This window comes from Caretta caretta, chromosome 5, assembly GCF_965140235.1.
Source record: "Caretta caretta isolate rCarCar2 chromosome 5, rCarCar1.hap1, whole genome shotgun sequence".
NCBI classification, from domain to species: Eukaryota; Metazoa; Chordata; order Testudines; family Cheloniidae; genus Caretta; species Caretta caretta.
This window is the reverse complement of record NC_134210.1, coordinates 36,172,686-36,193,650: the sequence shown is the minus strand read 5'-3', so window position 1 is coordinate 36,193,650 and position 20,965 is coordinate 36,172,686. Positions and strand designations below refer to the sequence as shown.

Here is a 20,965-nt window from a genome sequence, read left to right as displayed (position 1 = left end):
AGTGTCTATACATGGAGTCAATTCTGCTACAAATTGGATCAAAGAAAAAAGTGGTGATCAAAGTTCACCATCTAGTGGAATTTGGCAGCATTACGCTAATACTAGAAACAGTTGAGAGGAATTGCAGGGATGACTGTGACATGTTACTGTCTAATCGAATCTTGGCAATATAACAAAGATATTGTGCCAAATCCTAGTCCCACTGAAGTCAATGGCACAATTCAGACTGATTCAGTAGGACCAGGATGTGGCCATGTATATCGGTGGCCAAATGAAAAATCTGGAAAAAAAATTTTTTTTTTAGTTCAAACCAAAACTGAACTTTTTTGTTTTTCATGACAAAATGTGAACCCTCCCCTCAAAAAAATCATTTGAGGCCAACAAAATTCCATTTGATTCAAATTTGATTTGATTTTTCATTGCGGGCTCTGGGGTGGAGCAAGGGGTTGGTGGTATGTGGGGGGGTGCAGGGTCCAGGTGGTGCTTACTGTAGCTCCCAGGAAGTGGCTGCCAGGTCCCTACGGCCCCTAGGTGTGTGGGCAGCCAGGGAGCCTCAGCACACTGCCCTCGCACCCACAAGCACTGTCCCTGCAGCTCCAGTTGGTCGCAGTTCCCAGCCAATGGGAGCTGGAGAACTGGCACTCAGGGCAGGGGACTGGCTGCCCATGTCTTTAGGGACCGCAGGGACATGGCGGCCACTTCTGGGAGCCACACAGAGCCAGGTCAGGCAGGGATCCTGCCTTAGCCCCGGGCTTTTAATGGCCTGGTCGGCAGTGCCAACTGAAGCTGCCAGGGTCCCTTTTCGACCAGGCGTTCCGGACAAAAAATGGACGCCTAGCAGATCTACTGCTGACCCATGTAGTGCAGCACTTCCACACTGGTTACACTTCTCTCCAATGAATTCCCAAGATTTTTCTTAAACAATGCTAGTGGAATGCATTCAGCTTCTTATTGGCTACTTCTACATTTCTAGTCATACAGTAGTGTTGGAAGGACAGTAGCATTGTACAATCTAATTTTAGTGTGTAGATCTATCTTCTTACTCTTCCAGATATTTGACAAATGGGAAAATATCAAGGGACTTTACCAGTTCTTGCCTTCACTTTAGTGAGCTGGCTACTACCTGCTATTGTACTTCCAAGATAGACAAAGTCATCAACTTTTTCCTACTCTTCTCCATTAATCACACATCCGCCAGTGTTGACAACATTCTCTGTCTCCATGGTCTTCGGTCTTCTGCATATTCATATGAAGTCCCACTTTAGCAGCTTCTGTTTTTATGGTCATAAAGAGCCTTTCATTCTATCCAAGTTAATATCCAATATGTCTGTGTCATCTCAAAATCAAGTCTCTCAGCTTCTCTCTCGCCCAAACAATGCCAGTGCCCTTGGCAGCTGCAGTCTATGGCAATGCAGAAGAGAAGTGGGGATAGTATACAACCTTGCCTTATGCCACAATTTAAACGTTCTGTGTCTCCACTCTGTCCAGCTTCGACCTGCAGATTTGTCATAGAAATTTTATACTAAATTAAAAATCTTTGCTGGAATTCCATAGTGTCTCAGGGGATCTTCCAGAGGGCTTCTCTGTGGACACTAGTAAATAGTTTTTAACTTCCTTGCTTTTAGAAAAGCATCTTCTGCTGGTATTCTAATCCTTTCTCAGTAAGTCTTCTCAAGGTTAAAATCTGGTCTGAATATAACCTACCAGATCAAAATCCAGCTGCTGCTTCTCTGAGTACTTTGTCAACAGCAGTTTTCATCCTATTCGAAACGATAATGCAAAACACTTTTTATTGCCAGGTATAAATAGGTGTGTCACCTCTCTCCAGGTATCACAAATAAACTGCTCCCCCTTTTTAGGGAATTGATAGAGGACACCTCTCCTCCAATCTTTAAGATACTCTCCTTTTCCCAAACCATCCAGCACATGTAACTCACTATCACTTGCTTTCCAGCTTTTAACATTTCAGCTTCTGTCTCATCAAAGCTTGGTGCTTTACCACTCTGGAAGGGTCCTCCTGGGTCATCGAGTCCAGGCACTTGCTAGTGCAGGCAGCCCCATTCTGTAATCCCGTTCATAAATGTATCAAGATCCATCTGAAAAGTAACTGATTGCCCCCACTGCTCCTGTTGATTACAGAATTTCACTCCTCTGATGGTTAGAAACCCTCTTCTAATTTCCAGCCTAAATTTATTCACGGTCAGTTTATATCTATTTGTTCTTGTGCCAAGATTGTCCTTTATCTTAAATAGCTCTTCTCCCTACCTAGTATTTAACCTTCTGATGTATTTATACAGAGCAATCATATCCCCTCTCAGCCTTTGCTTTGCTAGACTAAAGAAGACAAGTTCTTCAGATATGTCTATGCGGCAACTAGGAGCCAGCCTCCCAGCTTGGGTAGACAGACTAGGGTTGCCAATTTTGGTTGGACATATTCCTGGAGGTTACCTCACATGACAATCTTTAATTAAAAGGATTAATCTTGGAGACTCCAGGACAACCCTAAAACAGACTGGCACTAGCTCAGCTCAAGCTAGTGTGCTAAAAATAGCCAGGTGGATGTTGTGACTCAGGTGGCAGCGTGGGCTCTCAAGCCCACTTGATCCCCTTCGGTCCAAGTTTTGGTCCCTAGCCCAAGCCTCCACAAGTGCCACAAAGTCCACACTGCTATTTTTAGCATACTAGCTCGAGTCAACCTAGCACAAGTCTGTCTTCCCAGGCTGCGAGGCGCATTCACAGATGCAGTGTAGACATACCCTTTGAGACTTTCTTCTGAGCGTCAGCTTAGTGTCCAGATCAGGGAGCCACAACTGGCTCCTGGGAGCCACAAGGCCCTCTTGGATTGAGTCAGTAATCAAGCCCTATCGTAATACTTATCCACAGGTGGGAGCTTACTGTTACCTTTGTCACTCCCTGACTTGCCTGCTTAACCATGGAACCCTCGTGTTCTCTGATTGCCAGCTGTCTTGCAACAATTGCTACTCTTTCACTCCTTGTTCTGTATCGATGATCAACTCCTCTGCCTCTACAGCTTTAGTAGGCAACATAGTGGCTAAAGCTGCACAAAAAATCTTGTATTTCAAGCCGTTTTCATGAAAAATTACAAAGCGTTGAGACTTTTTAACAAAAAAAAATACACTGAACGTTGTGGTGGTTTCCTCCCCTTTTCTAGTGGCACAGTGGAAGAAATGCAGGGAGAAAGAAAAGGGAAATAAAAAAAATGGAGGTAGAAATACTGAAAGAGAGAAATTTCCTCAAAAAGCCCCTTTGTCAATAGTTTAGAACACAAAATGTTGTCCAGCTCTAATAATGACTGATTTGTCCTGCCAGAAGCACAAAGTGATTGTCTCCTGGCTCTATACTCAAACAGAAACTAATGTAGGTTTCAGAAGCATGTGGTTGAATGTTCATACGTAGAATTTGTATGTGAAGTTAATGGTCTTACTTTGAGACAGCATCTTTAAAACTTGGATTCAAACTACAAAGCTATGAAAAATGTACAGAAACATCTCCCTATTAGTTACCATCTGTTGCAGTGGTCCTTAAACTGTGGAGGACGCAGGAACGTTCTGGAGGGATAGGGTATGGCAAGACCCAGGCCAATCCCTACAGGGGGCGGGGAGGGAGCGCCAGCCACCCTCATCCCCAGCCACAGCCCTGGCCACCGCTCCCAACCGCAGCCCCACTCCTGGCTGCGGCTCCACTCCTGACCCTGGCTCCCGGCTCCCAGCTGCGGCTCCGGCCCTGACAGCGGCCCCAACCCAGCCATGGCTCCGCTCCTGGCCCTGGCTCTCGATCACGGCCCTGGCCCCGCTCTCATCTCCCAGTCCCGGCTCCTGGGGTGATGTGGACTGGGTAACGGGGAGGGCACAACCGAAAATGTTTGGGGACCACTGATCTGTTGACTAAATGGAGGTCGTTCTAGTGACTGTATCAGTCCTGAACTTTCAGTGCAGTGGTGCAATGCCATCTGGTACAATGAAACAATAGAAATTTCAGAACACAGGATTATTAAATCCTTCAAAACCTCCTTGAAGAAATAAGAATTGAAAGAATGATCTCAATCCTTTTCCTATTGAAGTCAATGGGAGTCTTGCTTTGGACTTCAGTGGAGGCACTACTGTGTATAATAATACTCTGTATTCTGCAAAAATATTGCATCTACTGAGGGCTAGATTATGACATGGACTACAGGCCAGCCCAGATGTGCAGGCATAAATAGGTGCTTAGATATGTACCAGGAGATATGACATTTAGAATCCCACTTTTGTGAGAACTCAGACTGTGGGTCAACTTTACCCTGGACAAGTGGGCACAACTTTGTACACTTTGGTGGAGTGTTGCCAGCAGTGAAGTTAGCCCTGCATCCCAGCCCACTGACATGCTTACTCACATACCAAGTGAAACTGTTTCATGGCAAACCTGCTATGCCAGATCTTTAGAGAGATGACGGACACTTCTGGGAGCAGGTAGAAGCAGGTTACCAAAACTCCTTGGGGGTTATTTTTAACCTATTTTTATATATCAGTAATCAGATTAGTACAATGGCAATTCAATAAGACCAAAGAGTCAATGTTATGTACTTGGGGTATATTTTATCCCTGTGCTCAGAGTTTGACTTTGGCTCACCAGATCATATCCTACAAGAACAATATTTGTGTTGTACAAATGTTAGGTGTGTTGTGAGAAATAATGAGCTAGGATGAAGGTAAGTCATGGACCAGGCCTAGATACTGTACAAACACCCAACAAAAACATGGTTCCTTCCCCATAGCCTACAATGTTATGAGTGCAAAATGAATTCAGAGTTGGAACCGGACTTGCCCATGGTCATACAGAAAGGTAGTGGCAGAGATAGAAATTGAACTCTAAAGTTCCTTATTCCCAGCCTTGTGCCTAGACCTAAAATGTCACAATTTCTTTACACACCAAGCACCATGGGGGAATTACCATGGCACTGTGTAAACACACAGTTACCATTCTATACGTGCATACAGTGGTAAATCTCAACACCTGAGGTTTTCCTCTATGATCACTCCAACCCCTACCTGTAGCTAGGCTTCTCTTCCATTAAAAATGGCATCACTTTAAAAATCAGAAAAACTTCAATTAAATCCAAATGCCTGTAGTATAAGAACTGTCCTCTTTGCTTCCTGCCTAGACTGGACAGTACCAGTTCTTTGATTCCATCTCTGTCCTACTTGGTGTCACTTTCACAATCCATGGCCATCACGCTGACAGTAGCCTTAAATTTTTTGAGATATTTCCATGGGTCTTAAACTACCACCCGTCCCAACTCCTCTCCACTAAAAATGCCGAGGACTTGAGCCAAGTCTAAGGTTCAGCAGCTTCAAGCTCCAATGTGTCCAGCATTGCTGTGATACAGATTGAGGCCTTAATCTTGCAATCAGATCTACATTGGCAAAGCCAGTTGAAGGTTCAGGGCCTTATTTTGTATGTCAGATTCTTTTAATAATGGCTTAATATCGTGTATGATGGTAAAAGATACATGTTAAGTCCAACACTTACAAGACTCGAAGCAGAAACAGGCCCTGCCCTGAGGAGCTCCCAGGCTCGGTGGGACAGAGTGGAACGGTTACACTGAGAAGTCCAGAGGAAAGAATGAGTGGGATTTTTAGCGTGGTTCATCAGCCATTTGTCTTGTGGACACTGCTGGCCTCTCAGTAAAAAATTGTGTTACGACATTCATGCCGAGACTAAAATATAAAACCCCTTGTGTTCTTTCAATAAACCTTCAGGAGTGAATATAATTCTCGGGAAGGATCGACTTTCTTTTGAGTATTTGGTTTCTAAAATGCATGAAGAAAAGCAGTGACTACAGTGTTCTGATTAATTAATTTGTGTTGAATCTGCTCATAAGGGAGCAGTTGGGGTATTTCAATGGATGGGACAGAGCAAGAGATTTTTGCTCTCAGATTTTCAGCTGGAGACGACATGCTGGTTTTAAGTGATCACCAAATAAAATCCTATTCTGCTGGAAGAAGTCTTCTTGTGCCTTTTACGGGATCCCAAAATTAATCTGATCCCTAAAAGGCTTATACAGGTTTATCTCCTTGCTTCATGGGAATGTTCAGTCAGTCAGTGGCCATATGCTCTACAGTGTCTCTTGTCCTCAGGAAAACTATTAAAATTAAGAATATATAGATGCCCTCCAAACCATCCATTCAGGGATGAGGATGGGTGGCAGAGAAAAACTCCCAGGGACTGTTGGGGGCAGGTGAGGCCATCGGCTATCAAGATAGAGGAAGGGTTAGGGGAAGAAGTAGGAACAACAGCTTTTGTTGATTACATTAATTTCCTGGTTTGCAGTAGCATCAACTGGTCCTGGTTAGGAGCAGATCAGGGCCCCACTGGGCTAGACACTGTGCACACAGATAATGAAAAGATGGAGCTTACATTCTATGTATCTAATATCCTAATATCAACCTAATATCACTTTGAATCTTTACTTTTATATTGACAGGTTTCAGAGTAGCAGCCGTGTTAGTCTGTATTCGCAAAAAGAAAAGGAGTACTTGTGGCACCTTAGAGACTAACAAATTTATTTGAGCATAAGCTTTCATGAGCTGCAGCTCACTTCATCGGATGCATTCAGTGGAAAATACAGTGGGGAGATTTATATACATAGAGAACATGAAACAATGGGTGTTACCATACACACTGTAACCAGAGTGATCACTTAAGGTGAGCTATTACCAGCAGGAGAGCGGGGGCGGGGGGGAACCTTTTGTAGTGATAATCAAGGTGGGACATTTCCAGCAGTTGACAAGAATGTCTGAGGAACAGTGGGGGTGGGGATAAACATGGGGAAATAGTTTTACTTTGTGTAATGACCCATCCACTCCCAGTCTCTATTCAAGACTAAGTTAATTGTATCCAGTGGTTTTCCAGTGTATTAGTGGTTCTGTTGTGTGGTGTGTGATTGCTGGTGAGTATTTGCTTCGGGTTGGGGGGCTGTCTGTAAGCAAGGACTGGCCTGTCTCCCAAGATCTGTGAGAGTGATGGGTCGTCCTTCAGGATAGGTTGTAGATCCCTGACGATGCATTGGAGAGGTTTTAGTTGGGGGCTGAAGGTGATGGCTAGTGGCGTTCTGTTATTTTCTTTGTTGGGCCTGTCCTGTAGTAGGTGACTTCTGGGTACTCTTCTGACTCTGTCAATCTGTTTCGTCACTTCAGCAGGTGGGTATTGTAGTTGTAAGAATGCTTGATAGAGATCTTGTAGGTGTTTGTCTCTGTCTGAGGGGTTGGAGCAAATGCAGTTGTATCGTAGAGCTTGGCTGTAGACAATGGATCGTGTGGCGTGGTCTGGATGAAAGCTGGAGGCATGTAGGTAGGAATAGCGGTCAGTAGGTTTCCGGTATAGGGTGGTGTTTATGTGACCATCGCTTATTAACACCGTAGTGTCCAGGAAGTGGATCTCTGGTTTGGACTGGTCCAGGCTGAGGTTGATGGTGGGATGGAAATAGTTGGAATCATGGTGGAATTCCTCAAGGGCTTCTTTTCCATGGGTCCAGATGATGCAGATGTCATCAATGTAGTGCAAGTAGAGTAGGGACATTAGGGGACGAGAGCTGAGGAAGCGTTGTTCTAAGTCAGCCATAAAAATGTTGGCATACTGTGGGGCCATGTGGGTACCCACAGCAGTGCCGCTGATTTGAAGGTATACATTGTCCCAAAATGTGAAATAGTGATTGGTGAGGACAAAGTCACAAAGTTCAGCCACCAGGTTTGCCGTGACATTATCGGGGATACTGTTCCTGACAGCTTGTAGTCCATCTTTGTGTGGAATGTTGGTGTAGAGGGCTTCTACATACATAGTGGCCAGGATGCTGTTTTCAGGAAGAACCACTAACCCAGGAACCTATCCTTGCAACAAAGCCCGTTGCCAACTGTGTCCACATATCTATTCAGGGGACACCATCATAGGGCCTAATCACATCAGCCACACTATCAGAGGCTCATTCACCTGCACATCTACCAATGTGATATATGCCATCATGTGCCAGCAATGCCCCTCTGTCATGTACATTGGTCAAACTGGACAGTCTCTACGTAAAAGAATAAATGTACACAAATCAGACGTCAAGAATTATAACATTCAAAAACCAGTTGGAGAATACTTCAGTCTCTCTGGTCACTCAATTACAGACCTAAAAGTGGAAATACTTCAACAAAAAAACTTCAAAAACAGACTCCAACGAGAGACTGCTGAATTGGAATTAATTTGTAAACTGGATACAATTAACTTAGGCTTGAATAGAGACTGGGAGTGGATGGGTCATTATACAAAGTAAAACTATTTCCCCATGTTTATCCCCACCCGCACTGTTCCTCAGACGTTCTTGTCAACTGCTGGAAATGTCCCACCTTGATTATCACTACAAAAGGTTCTTTTTCCTTTTACTTTTATATTGCTGTTTGTCTATTGAGACTGTAGCTCCCCAGGGCATGACTACTGGAAGGGACTCAGATACTACCGTGATGAAGGCAATAAAAGAATCTCTGCAGAACAGAATAGACTGTGTTCTTATGTGTACATACAATGCCTAGTGCATAGGGAGCGCTACTGCAATATAAATAAGCCTGATCTTATTCAAAGGAAATAATGTCCAAATTCCCTATATGAATACATTGGCAGTCAAGTAAAGAAAGCAATATAAATAAGTCAAAGCTTTGACATCAAAATACCACAACAAGATTTCTTCATGCAAACCAGTGCTCCAGAGCTGAACACCTTCAACTGTTAGAGAACTTCAGAACTGGCCTGGAATTTTGTGGTGTATTCTCTCTCTCAAACTGTTTGTTGTCGCTTAACAGCCCTGAATTTTAGGCAGTTTGGATTCAGACTCAAATTTGAACACTGGAGTTTCTGAATGTTTGACAAGTGTTATTACATCTACAGTAGGTTCTTCACAATGAAGCAATGTTTGCAACTATTAAATAATAAAACTACATTAAGAATGCAAAGGAAGCAATCAAGTTAGGAAACACCCGTGTTAAGGTTGCCCTACACAGTCTTAACTCTGCCCTGTGGGTGAATATAATGATAAGTCTTTGCACCAGATTCTCTGGTGTGATCCAGCTCCTTTTCACCACTTAGTGCAAAAGAGCTGGATTCTGGCTATAAATAGCCAGCACAGAATCTTCTTTTGAAGGAGAAAACTCTGATGGCAATCTGGGCATGATGAGGATATAGAGAAATCAAGGTCAGGTGGAGCAGAGCTATTCCTTACTGATCCACCACTACTGTGAGTTTCTCTAGACTTCTCTGACTCATAGGCACTGGCTCCGTGGCCGCTCTAGGGCTCAAGCACCCATGGTAAAAAATAGTGGGTGCTCAGCACCCAGGAGTCGGACATTGAGTGTGCAATGTGGTGAGCTCTGTGCTGCTACCAACTTCCATCCTTGGGGCAGGGAGTCTGTTTATAAACAGAGGCAGGGTGATTAAGATATCAAAAGGTTTGTCATTAAATTAAGAATCATTAGATGATCCTGAAAGCATTTCCAGGCACTCCAGTTAAAAGATAGGAAACAAAGGGTAGGAATAAATGGTCCATTTTCAGAATGGAGAGAAGTCAATAGCGGTGTCCAACGAGGGGCTTGTACAGTGACCAGTGCTTTTCAACATATTCATAAATGATCTGGAAAAAGGGGGTTAACAATAAGGTGGCAAAGTTTGCAGATGATACAAAATTACTCAAGATAGTTAAATCCAAAACAGACTGCAAAAAGTTACAACCGGATCTCACAAAACAGGGTGACTTGGCAACAAAATGACAGATAAAATTCAATGTTAAATGCAAAGAAATGCATATGGCAAAATATAATCCCAACTATATATACAAAATAATGGGGCCTAAATTAGCTGTTACCCATCAAAAAAGAGATCTTGGAGTCACTTGCAGTACTCTGGAAGTACGATGCTTCCAAAGTACTGCAAATTTATAAGAATCCTTCTCATTGTGTCCGTATCATCCTGAACTCATGCTCCAGCTTCAGAAGACGTAAAAATTATCTCCAGTCATCAATGGGATAGATGCAACTGAATAATGTAGCTGTCCTTAACGTGCATCAAGATAATACCAGAGAACCAGATGTAAATAAGATTGCTGACAGTTTCATCCAGAAGGCTACAAAGAGACATAATGTCTTTAAACTGGGATGTTAGTGAAGACAGCTTGTAGGTGATTGCAATGGTTTTAATATACTGTAATGCATGATAATGTAATTATGTAGTTCATAGCAATTTAATCATTATTAAAATAGTAAAGATATCAATGATAAACATTCAATAACTAGAATATGAAAGAAGTGTATAAATATGCTGAAAATAGCCTTCCCCCAAAACTGACAGAGTACCCTCCTCAAACATACACACCTCTTCAAAAGCAGCCACCAGCAAAAACAAAAGTCAGCGCCTATGTTCTGACTCATACCAGAACTGGGTTGATGGAGAATCAGGGAACTAGATTTGGCTTTCTGACAGCTTTCCCCAATCCCCTGTGTCAGCACTGCTCAGCTTTTTTATTGAGTCAGGACCCCTAACTCATTCATTTTACAGGTTAGATGGTGTTCAGTGAACTTATTTTTGCCCTTACTGTTCACTAAGCAGGGTCCTGCATCATCCACAACTTTCTGTCCTTTGCTGGCCCAAATGTGTTCTCATGAGGCCAAAGTAAATTCAGAGTAAATCCATTTTATCATACTTACACAATGGTAATTGCAACTAGACATTGACCCAGTGTAATGCAAAGATCTGAAGGGCTTCTGTCTCATACACTGCACAGAATCCAGCCTGCACACTGAAGAAGGCAGCCAGGCACAGGTCCTGCAGAAAAATATATAACACAGGCCATAGAATTTCCACAAAATAATTCCTAGGGTATATTGTTTAGAAAAAAACATCCACTCTTAGTTTAAATATTGTCAGTGATGGCAGATTCTCCATGACCCTTGGTAAGCTATTCCAGTTACTCTCACTGTTTGACAGGTCATGCATGCCCCGCATGGGACTACGGGGGTTAATTCCTATCTTTGGGCCGAGCAGGCCACGCCCCCTTGACCCTGCTGGGTATGCTCTGGCTGGAGGCCAGGTATAAAAGGGAGCAGCCTAGTTCATTTGGGGCTGACCACTGGAGAGGAAGGAGGTGTGATGTAGACTCCTGCTGAAGGATCATTGACACTCCATGACACAGAAGCCAGTCAGATGGCAGTGACTCACAACCCCCAGGCTCTGGGTGCCACAGAGGGAGAAGAGCCTGGGGGAACCATGAGACCACAAGCTGCAGAGAAGTGGATAGGAAGTAACCTAGGGAGATTTTGCAGGGTGGTGGTTGGAGATCCGGAGACTGTCTCGGTGTGTTTTGGCCGGATCCCCACTGAGCTGGTGGCGGGTAACCCCACCACCGACAGGGCCCTGGCTTGGCACCCCCTATCCTGGCTGCCACCCATCCTGGGGTGGCAGCCTGCCTCACCAGCCCTACGGACTCTGGCCGCTAGGCCGCACAGCCCTGGTTGCGAGGGCCGCCCTATGGACTCCCAGATTCCCATCCACTTTTGCTTCCCCCACTAATTCTACCCGGTTTGTGAGCAGCAGGTCAAGAAAAGCGCCCCCCCTAGTTGGCTCCTCTAGCACTTGCGCCAGGAAATTGTCCTCTACGCTTTCCAAAAACTTCCTGGATTGCAGGGAAGAAAGGTAAGCAGCAGGATACGGACCCTGGACTTCAGGAAAGCAGACTTCGACTCCCTCAGGGAACGGATGGCCAGGATCCCCTGGGGGACTAACTTGAAGGGGAAAGGAGTCCAGGAGAGCTGGCTGTATTTCAAGGAATCCCTGTTGAGGTTACAGGGACAAACCATCCCGATGAGTCGAAAGAATAGTAAATATGGCAGGCGACCAGCTTGGCTTAATGGTGAAATCCTAGCGGATCTTAAACATAAAAAAGAGGCTTACAAGAAGTGGAAGGTTGGACATATGACCAGGGAAGAGTATAAAAATATTGCTCGGGCATGTAGGAATGATATCAGGAGGGCCAAATCGCACCTAGAGCTGCAGCTAGCCAGAGATGTCAAGAGTAACAAGAAGGGTTTCTTCAGGTATGTTGGCAACAAGAAGAAAGCCAAGGAAAGTGTGGGCCCCTTACTGAATGAGGGAGGCAACCTAGCCCTGGTCTACACTAGGACTTTAGGTCGAATTTAGCAGCGTTAAATCGATTTAAACCTGCACCCGTCCACACAATGAAGCCCTTTATTTCGACTTAAAGGGCTCTTAAAATCGATTTCCTTACTCCACCCCTGACAAGTGGATTAGCGCTTAAATCGACGTTGCCGGCTCGAATTTGAGGTACTGTGGACACAATTCGATGGTATTGGCCTCCGGGAGCTATCCCAGAGTGCTCCATTCTGACCGCTCTGGACAGCGCTCTCAACTCAGATGCACTGGCCAGGTAGACAGGAAAAGAACCGCGAACTTTTGAATCTCATTTCCTGTTTGGCCAGCGTGGCAAGCTGCAGGTGACCATGCAGAGCTCATCAGCACAGGTGACCATGATGGAGTCCCAGAATCGCAAAAGAGCTCCAGCATGGACTGAACGGGAGGTACGGGATCTGATCGCTGTTTGGGGAGAGGAATCCGTGCTATCAGAACTCCGTTCCAGTTTTCGAAATGCCAAAACCTTTGTGAAAATCTCCCAGGGCATGAAGGACAGAGGCCATAACAGGGACCCGAAGCAGTGCCGCGTGAAACTGAAGGAGCTGAGGCAAGCCTACCAGAAAACCAGAGAGGCGAACAGCCGCTCTGGGTCAGAGCCCCAAACATGCCGCTTCTATGATGAGCTGCATGCCATTTTAGGGGGTTCAGCCACCACTACCCCAGCCGTGTTGTTTGACTCCTTCAATGGAGATGGAGGCAATACAGAAGTAGGTTTTGGGGACGAAGAAGATGATGAGGAGGAGGTTGTAGATAGCTCACAGCAAGCAAGCGGAGAAACCGGTTTTCCCGACAGCCAGGAACTGTTTCTCACCCTAGACCTGGAGCCAGTACCCCCCGAACCCACCCAAGGCTGCCTCCTGGACTCAGCAGGCGGAGAAGGGACCTCTGGTGAGTGTACCTTTTAAAATGCTATACATGGTTTAAAAGCAAGCATGTGAAAGGATTACTTTGCCCTGGCATTTGCGGTTCTGCCTTTGCAAAAGGTTTCTGGGGAGGGCAGCCTTATTTCGTCCTTCATGGTAGGACACTTTACCACTCCAGGCCAGCAACACGTACTGGGGAATCACTGTAGAACAAAGCATTGCAGTGTATGTTTGCTGGCATTCAACCAAAATCCGTTCACGCGGTGGGAGGAGGCAAAATGCGACCTTGTAACGAAAGCACATGTGCTATGTATGTAATGTTAACAGCAAGGTTTACCCTGAAAGAGTGTAGCGACTGTTTTATAAAATGTGTCTTTTTAAATACCGCTGTCCCTTTTTTTTTCTCCACCAGCTGCATGTGTTTCAATGATCACAGGATCTTCTCCTTCCCAGAGGCTAGTGAAGCTTAGAAAGAAAAAAAAACGCACTCGCGATGAAATGTTCTCCGAGCTCATGCTGTCCTCCCACACTGACAGAGCACAGACGAATGCGTGGAGGCAAATAATGTCAGAGTGCAGGAAAGCACAAAATGACCGGGAGGAGAGGTGGAGGGCTGAAGAGAGTAAGTGGCGGGCTGAAGAGAGTAAGTGGCGGGCTGAAGACAGGGCTGAAGCTCAAAGGTGGCGGCAGCGTGATGAGAGGAGGCAGGATTCAATGCTGAGGCTGCTGCAGGACCAAACCAGTATGCTCCAGTGTATGGTTGAGCTGCAGCAAAGGCAGCTGGAGCACAGACTGCCACTGCAGCCCCTCTGTAACCAACCGCCCTCCTCCCCAAGTTCCATAGCCTCCACACCCAGACGCCCAAGAACGCGGTGGGGGGGCCTCCGGCCAACCAGCCACTCCACCACAGAGGATTGCCCAAAAAAAAGAAGGCTGTCATTCAATAAATTTTAAAGTTGTAAACTTTTAAAGTGCTGTGCTTAAAGTGCTGTGTGGCATTTTCCTTCCCTCCTCCACCACCCCTCCTGGGATACCTTGGTAGTCATCCCCCTATTTGTGTGATGAATGAATAAAGAATGCATGAATGTGAAGCAACAATGACTTTATTGGCTCTGCAAGCAATGATTAAAGGGAGGAGGGGAGGGTGGTTAGCTTACAGGGAAATAGAGTGAACCAAGGGGTGGGGGGGTTCATCAAGGAGAAACAAACAGAACTTTCACACCGTAGCCTGGCCAGTCATGAAACTGGTTTTCAAAGCTTCTCTGATGCGTACCGCGCCCTCCTGTGCTCTTCTAACCGCCCTGGTGTCTGGCTGCGCGTAACCAGCAGCCAGGCGATTTGCCTCAACCTCCCACCCCGCCATAAACGTCTCCCCCTTACTCTCACAGATATTGTGGAGCACACAGCAAGCAGTAATAACAGTGGGAATATTGGTTTCGCTGAGGTCTAAGCGAGTCAGTAAACTGCGCCAGCGCGCCTTTAAACGTCCAAATGCACATTCTACCACCATTCTGCACTTGCTCAGCCTGTAGTTGAACAGCTCCTGACCACTGTCCAGGCTGCCTGTGTACGGCTTCATGAGCCATGGCATTAAGGGGTAGGCTGGGTCCCCAAGGATACATATAGGCATTTCAACATCCCCAACAGTTATTTTCTGGTCTGGGAATAAAGTCCCTTCCTGCAGCTTTTGAAACAGACCAGAGTTCCTGAAGATGCGAGCATCATGCACCTTTCCCGGCCATCCCACGTTGATGTTGGTGAAACGTCCCTTGTGATCCACCAGAGCTTGCAGCACTATCGAAAAGTACCCCTTGCGGTTTATGTACTCGGCGGCTTGGTGCTCCGGTGCCAAGATAGGGATATGGGTTCCATCTATAGCCCCACCACAGTTAGGGAATCCCATTGCAGCAAAGCCATCCACTATGACCTGCACATTTCCCAGGGTCACTACCCTTGATATCAGCAGATCTTTGATTGCGTGGGCTACTTGCATCACAGCAGCCCCAACAGTAGATTTGCCCACTCCAAATTGATTCCCAACTGACCGGTAGCTGTCTGGCGTTGCAAGCTTCCACAGGGCTATCGCCACTCGCTTCTCAACTGTGAGGGCTGCTCTCATCTTGGTATTCATGCGCTTCAGGGCAGGGGAAAGCAAGTCACAAAGTTCCATGAAAGTGCCCTTACGCATGCGAAAGTTTCGTAGCCACTGGGAATCGTCCCAGACCTGCAACACTATGCGGTCCCACCAGTCTGTGCTTGTTTCCCGAGCCCAGAATCGGCGTTCCACAGCATGAACCTGCCCCATTAGCACCATGATGCATGCATTGTCAGGGCCCATGCTTTCAGAGAAATCTGTGTCCATGTCCTGATCACTCACGGGACCGCGCTGACGTCGCCTCCTCGCCCGGTATCGCGTTGCCATGTTCTGGTGCTGCATATACTGCTGAATAATGCGTGTGGTGGTTAATGTGCTCCTAATTGCCAAAGTGAGCTGAGCGGGCTCCATGCTTGCCGTGGTATGGCGTCCGCACAGAAAAAAGGCGCGGAACGATTGTCTGCCGTTGCTCTGACGGAGGGAGGGGCGACTGACGACACGGCTTACAGGGTTGGCTTCAGGGAGCTAAAATCAACAAAGGGGGTGCCTGTACATCAAGGAGTATTTCAGGCAGGACTGCACGGAGGGTTCCAATAAGAAATGGTGCACCTAAGTTATCGTTGTTATTGGAACAAGGAGGTTAGCCTGGCCTCTGATTGATACATGGCTAGATTTACCTCGCTGCACCTTCTCAGTGAGTGACTGCAGTGTGACCTAGAGGAATGAGTCCCCTAGACAGGGGAGGAGGCAAATGAGTACAAAACAAATCTGGTCTATTTCTTGTTTTGATCCACTCCATCTATCTTTTACATCTTTGGCTGGCAGCAGACGGTGCAGAAGGACTGCATGCCATCCACATCTCATGGCTGCTCGGCAGAAGATGGTACAGTACGACTGCTAGCCATCCCCATCTCTTGCCTGCCTGGCAGAAGATGGTGCAATACGACTGCTAGCAGTCCGTATCGCCTGCCCGCTCACCATAAGACGGTTCAATAGGACTGACTGCAGGACTAAAGAGAATGACCTGGTCAAGTCACTCCAAATTTAGTCCCTGCGCCCATGTCTGCCCAGGCGCTCCCAGCCGACGCGGCCAGGAGCACCTCGGACACGATGAGGACGACTACCAGTCGTATTGCACCGTCTGCTGCCAGAAGGCAAGGGGTTGCTGCTACTGTGCAGCAAAGCCGTACCGCGTCTGCCAGCACCCAGGAGACATAGGGTGACGGTTACCTGAGCGGGCTCCATGCTTGCCATGGTATGGCGTCTGCACAGGTAACTCAGGAAAAAAGGCACGAAATGATTGTCTGCCCTTGCTTTCACGGGGGGAGGGAGGGAACGGGGGGCTGACGATATGTACCCAGAACCACCCGCGACAATGTTTTAGCCCCATCAGGCATTGGGATCTCAACCCAGAATTCCAATGGGCAGCAGAGACTGCGGGAACTGTGGGATAGCTACCCACAGTGCAACGCTCCGGAAGTCGACGCTTGCCTCGGTACTGTGGAAGCGCTCCGCCGAGTTAATGCACTTAATGCACTTAGAGCATTTTCTGTGGGGACACACACACTCGAATTTATAAAACCGATTTCTAAAAAACCGACTTCTATAAATTCGACCTTATTCCGTAGTGTAGACATACCCCTAGTGACAGAGGATGTGGAAAAAGCTAATGTACTCAATGCTTTTTTTGCCTCTGTTTTCACTAACAAGGTCAGCTCCCAGACAGCTGCGCTGGGCATCGCAAAATGGGGAAGAGATGGCCAGCCCTCTGTGGAGATAGAGGTGGTTAGGGACTATTTAGAAAAGCTGGACGTGCACAAGTCCATGGGGCCGGACGAGTTGCATCCGAGAGTGCTGAAGGAATTGGCGGCTGTGATTGCAGAGCCATTGGCCATTATCTTTGAAAACTCGTGGCGAACCGGGGAAGTCCCGGATGACTGGAAAAAGGCTAATGTAGTGCCAATCTTTAAAAAAGGGAAGAAGGAGGATCCTGGGAACTACAGGCCAGTCAGCCTCACCTCAGTCCCTGGAAAAATCATGGAGCAGGTCCTCAACGAATCAATCCTGAAGCACTTGCATGAGAGGAAAGTGATCAGGAACAGCCAGCATGGATTCACCAAGGGAAGGTCATGCCTGACTAATCTAATCGCCTTTTATGATGAGATTACTGGTTCTGTGGATGAAGGGAAAGCAGTGGATGTATTGTTTCTTGACTTTAGCAAAGCTTTTGACACGGTCTCCCACAGTATTCTTGTCAGCAAGTTAAGGAAGTATGGGCTGGAAGAATGCACTATAAGGTGGGTAGAAAGCTGGCTAGATTGTCGGGCTCAACGGGTAGTGATCAATGGCTCCATGTCAAGTTGGCAGCCGGTATCAAGTGGAGTGCCCCAAGGGTCAGTCCTGGGGCCGGTTTTGTTCAATATCTTCATTAATGATCTGGAGGATGGTGTGGATTACACTCTCAGCAAATTTGCGGATGATACTAAACTGGGAGAAGTGGTAGATACGCTGGAGGGTAGGGATAGGATACAGAAGGACCTAGACAAATTGGAGGATTGGGCCAAAAGAAATTTGATGAGGTTCAATAAGGATAAGTGCAGGGTCCTGCACTTAGGACGGAAGAACCCAATGCACAGCTACAGACTAGGGACCGAATGGCTAGGCAGCAGTTCTGCGGAAAAGGACCTAGGGGTGACAGTGGACGAGAAGCTGGATATGAGTCAGCAGTGTGCCCTTGTTGCCAAGAAGGCCAATGGCATTTTGGGATGTATAAGTAGGGGCATAGCGAGCAGATCGAGGGACATGATCGTTCCCCTCTATTCGACATTGGTGAGGCCTCATCTGGAGTACTGTGTCCAGTTTTGGGCCCCACACTACAAGAAGGATGTGGATAAATTGGAGAGAGTCCAGCGAAGGGCAACAAAAATGATTAGGGGTCTGGAACACATGAGTTATGAGGAGAGGCTGAGGGAGCTGGGATTGTTTAGCCTGCAGAAGAGAAGAATGAGGGGGGATTTGATAGCTGCTTTCAACTACCTGAAAGGGGGTTCCAAAGAGGATGGCTCTAGACTGTTCTCAATGGTAGCAGATGACAGGACGAGGAGTAATGGTCTCAAGCTGCAGTGGGGGAGGTTTAGATTGGATATTAGGAAAAACTTTTTCACTAAGAGGGTGGTGAAACACTGGAATGCGTTACCTAGGGAGGTGGTAGAATCTCCTTCCTTAGAGGTTTTTAAGGTCAGGCTTGACAAAGCCCTGGCTGGGATGATTTAACTGGGAATTGGTCCTGCTTCGAGCAGGGGGTTGGACTAGATGACCTTCTGGGGTCCCTTCCAACCCTTATATTCTATGATTCTATGATTCTATGACTCTGGCCGCTAGGCCGCACAGCTCTGGTTGCGAGGGCCGCCCTATGGACTCTGGCCGCTAGGCCGCACAGCCCTGGTTGGGAAGGCCGCCCTATGGACTCTGGCCACTGGGCTGCACAGCCCTGATAGAGAGGGCAGATAGAGTGACTTTGGCTGTTAGGCCACATTACTCTGACACCAGACGGGTCACACAGACTTGCCCACGGGCCTATAACAACCCGTGCTGCATCCCCAAAATGGACAGGGCATGTATGACCCATGACACACTGTTAAAAAATATTTGCCTTATTTCCAGTCTGAATTGTCTAGCTTCAACTTCCAGCCATGTTATACCTTTCTCTTCTAGAGAATATTTATTAAATATTTGTTCCCCATGGAAATACTTATAGACTATAATCAAGTCACTCATTCTCTTTGTTAATTAAATAGATTGAGCTCCTTAAACCTTTTAGTAATAGACTTGTTTTCTAATCCTATACACATGCTCAGGCCTCTTCTCTGAACCCTCTCAAATTTATTAATATCCTTCTTGAATTGTGGATGCCAGAACTAAACACAGTATTCCAGCAATGGTTGTACCTGTGCCAAATACAGAGGTAAAATAACCTCTCTGCTCCTACTTGAGATTCCCCTTGTTTATGCATCCCAAGATCGCATTAGCCTTTTTGGCCACAGAATCACACTGGGAGCTCATGGTTAGCCCCCACAACCTCCAAACCTTTTACGGAGTCTCTGCTTCCCAGGATAGAGTCCCACATCCTGTAAGTAGGGCCTACCTTCTTTGTACCTAAATGTATACCTTTATATTTAGCCATATTAAAATGCATAGTTTGCTTGCGGCCATCTTACCAAGTCAACCAGAACACTCTGTGTGAGTGACTTGTCCTCTTCATTATTTACTATACCCCCAATTTTTGTCAGTGATGATTTTGTGTTTTCTTCCAAGCCATTAATAAAAAGGTTAAATAATGTAAGACCAAGAACAAATCCCAGCGGGATTTCACTAGAAACACTGTTCAATGATGATTCCCTGTTTACAATTTTGAGACCTTTCCAGATTTTAATCTATTTAATATGCGCCATGTTAATTTTATATCTAGCTAGGTTTTTTAATCAAAATGTTGTGTAGTATCAAGTCAAATGTCTTACAGAAGTCTAAATACGTTATATCAAAACGTTTACCTCGTAATCTCTTCAAAGAAGGTGTCAAGTTAGTTTGTTGGGATCTATTTTCCATAGTCCTTGTTTATTAGCACTAATTATATTACCCTCATTTAAATTCTTTATTAATCGAGTCCCATATCAGCCTCTCCATTATCTAGCCCAGAATTGATGTCAGACTAACCAGCCTACAGCTGGACTCCCTCTCCTTTGGCTTGGACATAGGACTAGGAGAGTAAGTATAAAATGTGTATATTACAAGTTGCATTGTAATATCTAATTAAAACACTGCTAAAACACACCAAACATGTCTACATTAAAAAGGCTTTCTATTTCAACTGACCGTAGTTACTGAGAACGGTTACATTGAACTTTTAAACCTTATCTATTAAATACAGCAAAAAACGTCATTCCCTTTTATTTATGTTCTCCATGCTATTCAAAACTCACTCAAATAGGTGGGTGGCTGATTAATTAATAAACGACAGAATGTATGCCTACTACAATATTTATATAACAGTCAATTAAGACAGCATTGTCTGTGAGCACAGCATATGCCATTTGGCTTCTAAAATGAGTACATCAGAAGCATCCAAATTGCACTGGCAGTTTTGCACATGCTCTGTTTGCCATAGTGAATCCTCATTCACCCATTGAGATTTCTGTTTGTTTAAAGCCAGCATTCTCATTGCTGATGCTGGGTGATCTGCAGTGTCTTTCTCAGGCCTGATCATAGACAGTTTGCCCCTCTTAAGCTAGTGTTTTTTCAAGACCTAGAAGCTCAAATAGGCCATTTCTGGAGAAGTCTTTTTAATAGGGTCTTTAATTAACAGAATATACCATTCTCACTATGTGAGCGACCGTGTCTTTGCCTTGACAACAACCTGCAGCCGTAAAGCGAATTTAATTCTCAAACAAGAAGATTGGCGACAGCTATCATTGCATATATTGTTTACTGTAATATATGGGATTCTTCCCTGGAAACCACGGAGATGGTATTTGCCTGGTCTAACAGTCAATAATGAGAGAGACCACAATGGATTTTAGTACCTCATCGGTGTTTGATCAGCACAAAGGTAAGTCAATTGCTACTAAAATCCCAGCATCCCTGTTGAAATTGTATGGTTTTGGCTGGTAAATCAATGCCTCATATTTTATGGTGGAGGTCTGGTCTAATGTGAATGTCTTATATGTTTATCGTATGTTGTTTCTCTGTGTTTATACAAAAGGGACCTTCTTCCATTAGT

The 20,965-nt window shown here is 45.7% G+C and overlaps 1 protein-coding gene across 7 annotated transcripts in view; it reads left to right on the top strand.

Moving 5' to 3' along the window:
• The window catches only part of ANKRD55 (ankyrin repeat domain 55), a 92,256-nt gene that overhangs the window by 420 nt on the left and 70,871 nt on the right, over window positions 1-20,965 (top strand). For 6 of the 7 annotated variants that reach the window (XR_012668401.1, XM_048851836.2, XM_048851835.2 and 3 more), the window contains exon 1: window positions 20,380-20,794. The exons of the other annotated variant lie outside the window; for it this stretch is intronic. Coding sequence is in view for 4 of the 6 variants with exons in the window: in XM_048851836.2 (XP_048707793.2) it covers window positions 20,740-20,794 (55 nt within the window). In the remaining 2 variants the exon portion in view is untranslated. Of the gene's footprint in view, window positions 1-20,379; window positions 20,795-20,965 lie in introns of those variants that run through there. 7 annotated transcript variants of the gene reach the window in all.